This window comes from Cucurbita moschata, unplaced genomic scaffold (genome assembly GCF_002738365.1).
Source record: "Cucurbita moschata cultivar Rifu unplaced genomic scaffold, Cmos_1.0 Cmo_Scf00005, whole genome shotgun sequence".
In the NCBI taxonomy this organism is placed as follows: Eukaryota; Viridiplantae; Streptophyta; class Magnoliopsida; order Cucurbitales; family Cucurbitaceae; genus Cucurbita; species Cucurbita moschata.
In genome coordinates this window covers 4,471,362-4,478,598 of record NW_019268521.1, presented here as the reverse complement: position 1 = coordinate 4,478,598, position 7,237 = coordinate 4,471,362, and the positions used below count along the sequence as shown (strand labels likewise).

Sequence of the window (7,237 nt, the reverse complement as noted above, 5' to 3'; positions counted from 1 at the left end):
GGGGGGGGGGGGGGGGGGTGGATTGGCGGGTCCTACATCGATTGGAGAAGGAAACGAGTGTCAGCGAGGACGCTGGGCCTCAAAGGGGAGTGGGGGTGAACTGTGAGATCCCACAACGATTGGGGAGGAGAACGAAACATCTCTTATAAGGTGTGGAAATCTCTCCCTAGCATACGTGTTCTAAAAACCTTGAGAGGAAGCACGAAAAGGAAAGCCCAAAGAGGACAATATCTGCTATCGGTGGACTTAGGCTATTACAAACGAACTATTAACCTGAGACGGTATAACGTTGTTGTTCAAGAAGTTCCTCAAAAGTTCTTTAGCTCTCTTGAGCCTGTTCTACACGGTACGAATATAATACCACTAATCAATCTTAGAGCTGCAAAATGCACTCTTCCACGTTGGCTTAAAAAGTAATTCATGCAAATCACATCCAGCCACATTACACCTCTTTCTATCTCAGACGGATTAAAGATTTTCATTTGTCATTTGTCGGCCTATAAATATTGTAACGAATAAGATTTTCCTACAAATTACTTAGAAATAGTGCTACATCCTTATGTCCATGATAATATGCTGATTCAATAGTAACTAGACACTCTAGTAATTTGATGTTATAAGGTAGGAAAATTGCCTGAATAACTTCTGGAATAAAAACATTCACAATTCCAAGGCCTTTATCGCCATCCGAGCACCCAAGGTTTCTAGAAACTGTCCTTGTGTTCTCTACAAAATGAAATAAGAAAAGAGGCAAGTGAAAAAGTGAATTAGGTGACTTGAATAACTGTGGATAACATTGTCCTTCACTCAACAACAATAGGGAAAGTGTCTTTTCCAGTAAGTTCAGTAAAGGCATACCAGCTTCAAGATTGAAATCGAGTTCTTTGGGAGCTTCTCGGCACCATTCATCTATAATGGGATTAAAGTCATACTGCGGCTCTGCCCACGCTATCCAATCGACAATCGCCTTTGCATTCTTCAAGTCCTGAAAATAGTCATCAAATGCTCATCAATCAGGCAGAAAGTTCATCAAATATCTCGATCAAACGTCTTAAAGTGTCTATTAGAGCATGCTAAACCTCCAATATAACAGTCTTAATGCCCTCGTGTTGCACTTTGATAACCACCTCCCTTCCATCAAGCAAAGTCGCTCGGTGCACTTGCGCTATCTGACAGAATCAAATGCAACAAAATAAAGGAATCAACTCATTTGTATCCTAAAACTGTCTACAATAAGAGGATCTTACAGACGCAGTTGCTAAGGGAGCTTCCACAAAGTTTGCAAACATATCAGTGATTGATTTCCCCAACTCTTTCTGTATGGTCTGGCGAACCTGTCATGGAACACAAGTACAATTGCACCATTGAAATATTCGAAGACTTTTTGTATGAAAATATTTATAAGGGAGAAAAATGAAGCATGTTTAATGGAGAAATTATGATTAGAATAAGCATGGTAGCTATAAAAAACTGTCTAACTTATGCATTTTGATCCAAGCACAAAAGAAAACCTCTTGTAGAGGACGTGGAGGGAGAGAGTCTTGTAGCTGTTTGAAAAGACGTATGTATGCATCGGGGATAACATCTGCTCGAGTAGATAAATACTGTCCAAATTTCACCCACAAGCCTTCCAACTCTATTATCAAACTCAATGCCCGCTTTGCATTACGTTCATGTCCTCTTTCCCATAAGGCTGCTCTTTTAGACTTGCTAATCCACTTCTCTCTTTGTTCTAATGCCTTTGGAAACAACCACAAACATTTTATTAATTAACTAATTATTATTTATAAACATGAAATACGAAAATAAATGCAGGTGAACTTTACCTTATAATCGAGGTATATCACTAAAGCCAGGCTGAACACTTTCATTCTTCTTCTGTATATGTTGCCCCATGCCATCTAAAAAAATAAGGTCGAGAAGAAGACAACAATTGCTTTAGTTTTCACTTTCTTAGAGCGATCATAGAAACTTTAGAATGAAATCCTATAATAAATGAATTTAACTGCATCCTGATAACTTCTGGGAGTTGCAGCCTGCAGGCTACTTAGCAAATGAACCTTGCAACTTAGAATTGATGGGCCTGAAAAAGGCTCGTCTATAAACCTTCATCGTTCAACTCGATGAAAATTCTATGTGTAACTATTAAAGGACTCAAAAAGCATCCTTGGCGTGAGATCTCACACGTCGGAGCAGACACGTTTTAAAAACCTTGGGGGGAAGCCCAAAAGGGAAAGTCCAAAGAGGACAATATTTACTAGTGGTGAGCTTGGACGGTTACAAATGGTATCAGAGCCAGACACCGGGCAATGTGCCAATGAGGAGGTTGAGCCCTGAAAGGGGGTGAATTGGAGGTCTCACATCGATTGGAGAAGGGAACGAGTGTCAGCGAGGATGCTAGGCCTCGAAGGGGGTGGATTGTGAGTTCCCACATCGGTTGGGGAGGAGAACGAAATTCTCTTTATAAGGGTGTGGAAACCACTCCCTAGCAGACGCGTTTTAAAAACCTTGAGGGAAAGCTCAAAAGGGAAAGCTTAAGGACAATATCTGCTAGTGGTGGGCTTGGATGGTTACAATAGAGCAAGACACTGGGCGATGTGCCAGCAAGGAGGCTAAGCCCCGAAGGGGGTGGATGGGGGGTTTTTCCATGCGTTTTAAAAACCTTGAGGGGAAGCCCAAAAGGGAAAGCTCAAAAAAGACTATATCTGCTAGCGGTGGGCTCGGATGGTTATGAATGGTATTAGAGCCAGACACCGGGCGATGTGTCAACAAGGAGGCTAAGCCCCGAAGGGGGTGGATTGGGGGTTTCCACATCGATTGGAGAAGGTAACGAGTGCCAGTAAGGACGCTGAGCCCCGAAGAGGGTGGATTGTGAGATCCCACATCGGTTGGGGAGGAGAACGAAATACCTTTACAAGAGTGTGGAAACCTCTCCCTAGCATACGAGTTTTAAGATCTTGAGGGAAAGCCCAAATAAGACCATATCTGCTGGGCTTCGACTAATACACTTAGTTTCTCATCCGACAGCCTCAAAGTCAAGAGCAGAAGCTTAATCCTCTAAGCGGCGAATAAATTAAGAAATTGGAATGAGTGCAAACACTGTTCCATCCATTGCGTGATAAGTTAGGCTACCTTGCTTTCTCCGATTTCAACTAAATTAAGCATCGCTCATCACATAATGACTTCACACATGCAGATTAGATACCTATGAACATGATGATCCTTAGAGAATATTGTGTGTTCTCTAAGAATCACTTCACCGATTTGACAAAAAGCATCAATTTCAACAAACAAAAAGATTCCGAGAATATTCACTGAAGAATCACTTCATCGACAATAGAGATTTCGGAAATCGCCGATGAAAATGACGATCCTTACAATTCGAGCTTAACTATAAGCATGTTGATCCCTAAAATCGTCAAAAAAGCAGCGAGAAAACTCATCACTGACCTGAGGAATGACTCGGAACTTCAGAGGAGGAAATTAAATCAGATAGATCAGGGGAAGCTGAGAGTCTCGAACCACGGCTGCTCCAAGAGGAAGAATTGTGAAGAATCCAAACGAAATAAGAATCGAAATTTCGCAACTCGATCAGAATTTTGTCGTTTTCAGTCCTTTTCTTGAATTTGACTTTTCTTCCTCTTCCTTTTGCTCAGTTACGGGGTTTGCAATCCCATCACCTAACTTCAACAGATTTATTGCAATCTTTTACCTTAGCTAAAGCCAATCAGAAATAGACACGTGGACTGTTGGTCCCGATGTGGCAGCTTACGTGGAATACTTGGGTCTCCTTCTTTGGAAAGTAACGAAAGTAGTACGTGGACCGTCCCTTCGCCGTACGATTAGAATATTGGGAGATGTTTGGTAAACTCTTTTTAAAATAAAGAAAATTGGTTTAACTAAATTAGTCGACAGTTTTATAAAGTCAGACCTATCCTAATAAATTAGTTTTTAGTTAAATAAATCTTAATTAACAATAATTTTATTTAATTTTTATTCTCAAAATATATAAACAAAAATATAGCCTAAAATAAAATAATTTAAAAAATTAGATAATATAATGTAAATCAATTTAAAATTTTAAATAGTTAATTATATAGTGAGAAATGGAGTTTTAATTAAATAGTTACTATCTGACCTAAATATAAATTAATTATGTATCGTTTCATAGGGTAAATTTGAATTATAATTATTATATATTATAATTTGTTACCTTTGAGGGGTGAATAATTAATTTTTTTCGAGGGCTAAAAAGGTAATTTTATTTTATATTATGGAAGCTTAAATTAAAACCTTTTAATTAAATAAATCTTAATTAACAATAATTTTATTTAATTTTTATTCTCAAATTATATAAATAAAAATATAAAATAAAATAATTTAAAAAATTAGATAATATAATATAAGTTAATTTAAAATTTTAAATAATGTAATTATATAGTGAGAAATGGAGTTTTAATTAAATAGTAGCTATCTGACTTTAAATATAAATTAATTATATATCGTTTGATATAGTAAATTTGAATTATAATTATTATATATTATAATTGGTTATCTTTTAGTGAGGAATAATTAATTTTTCTAGGGCTAAAAAGGTAATTTTATTACATAGGGAAACTTAAATGAGATAGTAAAGTTTGATTTATATAGAAAAATATTAAAAATCATAAGAATTAAAATAGAATATACGATTTTATACTAAAAAGGATGAATAAACAAAAGGGTGCAAAAAGGAAAAAAAAAAGATTAAAAACAATAATAAAATAAAGGTATTCACAATTATCTTGTGGAACAGATGACGACAAAATAAAAGTCGATCGCAGTGGCTAGTTTCAAGTTTCAGTTCTGAACTTCGAAGAGTCTGTTCATCATTTGTTCCATTCCTTTGGAGTTTCTGTGCAGAGATTTGAGCTCCCATGGCGATTTCAAAGCTCGCCAGTCTATCTATTTTTCTTGTCCTAGTTTTCACGCAGGTCCGCGTTAATGTATCGGTTGATTTAGAAGCGGAACATGTAGTTGAAGTCATTAGATCGGATGATTCCGAGGTTTCTGATTTGAAGGTTGAATTGGACGAGCTTAAGTCCAAGATTCAAAAGCTTGGTTAGATTTCGATTATCCTTAACTCTAGCTATCGTTTCTAATAAGTTTTAATTGCTATTTTTGTGATGTCTGAGAAAAGAAAAAAGTGAGAAGGAAATCTAATTGCATGGAGAATTTAGACCAGTTCATTCGAGTATGATTTTATGATTCATGGAGTCGGTAATTTAATATTGTCTGGCCAGATTTAAAACGCCATTTTGCTTTGTGTTTATATGTATCTGATAGATAGATCTATTGTGAAGTTATTTTTCAAGTTTTTGGCAGTAAGATATAGGAATTTTCGAAGTTGACAATATCGGTGTGCTGTATCCCGAAATCTGGGTTCCAATTGTTTGTTGTATTGTTGATTAGCTGAGGAACAAAAATATAGCATCGAATTATACGTTAATTTTCACTCTTGTGAGTGTCGAACAATGTACTGGATGATGGTTGGGAAGATTTCTCAAAATCTAAACTGGTATCCTGTTATTCATGTTGTTGTTTTGGTTGCTAACGCTTGCCTTTACCCAATGCTGAAGAATCCCACCTTGATGAAAAAAGCCAAGAATTGAAGAGGAAGGACGAGGCAATAGCTCAGAAGGAAAATATCATTAGTGCCAAGCTAGATAGCATTTCGTTGCTTGAAAGTGAGATTGCTTCTCTTCAGGTTTGTGACAGTCTAGGCTTTAATCTTTTAGTATTTCAGGATGGTTAAATTGTCACCCTCTGAACACACTCGATCTTGCTGCCGTAGTTATCTCTAAAACCCCGTATACATCACTCAAATGCTGAATTTTTTTAAACTATTGTCACACTTAGAAAAAAGGGCAATTAGACGCGGAGGAGCAGGTTGTGAAGGCGTATGCACGTGCTCATGAATTAGAAAGACAGGTGAGAAATGAAAATCATTACTTTTATTATTATAATTTTAAACCACTGTCTTCGCTTGATGATGTACCACCATTCTGCAGGTCGATGATCTCAAAAGACAATTGGAGATGCTCAATGGGGAGAAAAAATCCTGGGAAACTCTGGCAAATGAAGCTGAGAAGAAAATGCAGAAAGCCATTTTAAGATTAGAGAATGTAAGAAGTTATTTCACTAGTTTCTTCTCCCACACTGCTGGCTTTTCATGACATACGCCCAATGTAATTATTTATCCGGTGTTTCCTGGGTGTTCGATGAATTGAGCACATACTTATGACACATGCTTTCCTAAAAAATTGTACTCCATGCAGGCTTCATTCAAATGCTTTATACTCTCTTATTAGATTTAGATTTTTATCACTTTTCTGACAATTGTTTATTTTGCAGATTCTTAAATATGAAATGCATGATTTTTGTTCTTTAGGTGCATTGTCATTACAGCTAGTGTGTAAAAAATTAAAATCAGTTCAGTGTATAAACTTCAGTCAAGTAGTGTCAGATTTTCTGCTATAATTTTTCTTTTATAGGATGTAGTTTTTCTTTTGAAACTATCGTTCTGATTATGATAATCTTGCTTTTATTTTTTCTGACACCAACTTTGTACACGTTATGAAAAATCCTCATATTGGAAGATATTTCTGACTTCAACAGTTCCAGAAGATTCATGAAGAACAGGAAAGTAGAATCCGTGTAACTGAACGAGCTCTTGAAGTAACTAAGGTACTTCATGATGCTTCTGAACTTATCAATGACAGTGACGTTTTGTTGTATATTCTTATATTTTTCAAAAAAAAATTAGGAAGAGATGAGGAAGGCGAAGTTTGAGGCAACTTTGAAAATTAAGGAGTTAACAGAGGTAATGTGTTTGAATAATATAGAGTGGTGGATATTATTTTAGATGAAACTTCAATTGTGAGGGGGATGCTAACTTTATTTCGTCCGCAGGTTCATGGTGCATGGCTCCCTCCTTGGCTCGCTTCACATTATGGCCATTTTGAGGTAATGCTCTAGTATTTTGTTTCCATTCCCTAACATTTGCTCCTCTGAGTTTTGTTCTGAAGGTTTACTCTTTGCAGTCTTTGATCAAAACACATTGGAATGAGCATGCAAAGCCTGCAATTGATGTAGCAATTCAGAAGGTAATATTATATAAGCTTCACTTCCTGTGAACAATTTTGCAAGAAAACAAATTGCCGGTGGCATCCACCCCCCCCCCCCCCCCCCCCCCCCC

At 36.8% G+C, this 7,237-nt stretch overlaps 2 protein-coding genes across 2 annotated transcripts in view; one reads left to right on the top strand and one right to left on the bottom strand.

Moving 5' to 3' along the window:
* Window positions 1-3,669, bottom strand: part of LOC111443195 — an 11,815-nt gene extending 8,146 nt beyond the window's left edge. Inside the window, exons 1-7 of the mRNA XM_023080904.1 lie at window positions 3,451-3,669; window positions 1,827-1,901; window positions 1,512-1,739; window positions 1,248-1,334; window positions 1,080-1,169; window positions 859-985; window positions 635-726 (exon numbers count right to left, since the gene is read on the bottom strand). Of these exons, the coding sequence (XP_022936672.1) occupies window positions 635-726; window positions 859-985; window positions 1,080-1,169; window positions 1,248-1,334; window positions 1,512-1,739; window positions 1,827-1,901 (699 nt within the window). The 5' untranslated portion in view covers window positions 3,451-3,669. The remainder of the gene's footprint in view (window positions 1-634; window positions 727-858; window positions 986-1,079; window positions 1,170-1,247; window positions 1,335-1,511; window positions 1,740-1,826; window positions 1,902-3,450) is intronic.
* Window positions 3,670-4,800: 1,131 nt separating this feature from the next.
* The window catches only part of LOC111443598, a 7,127-nt gene continuing 4,690 nt past the window's right edge, over window positions 4,801-7,237 (top strand). The window contains exons 1-8 of the mRNA XM_023081491.1: window positions 4,801-5,100; window positions 5,619-5,746; window positions 5,899-5,970; window positions 6,051-6,164; window positions 6,658-6,726; window positions 6,806-6,862; window positions 6,952-7,005; window positions 7,083-7,145. Of these exons, the coding sequence (XP_022937259.1) occupies window positions 4,917-5,100; window positions 5,619-5,746; window positions 5,899-5,970; window positions 6,051-6,164; window positions 6,658-6,726; window positions 6,806-6,862; window positions 6,952-7,005; window positions 7,083-7,145 (741 nt within the window). The 5' untranslated portion in view covers window positions 4,801-4,916. The remainder of the gene's footprint in view (window positions 5,101-5,618; window positions 5,747-5,898; window positions 5,971-6,050; window positions 6,165-6,657; window positions 6,727-6,805; window positions 6,863-6,951; window positions 7,006-7,082; window positions 7,146-7,237) is intronic.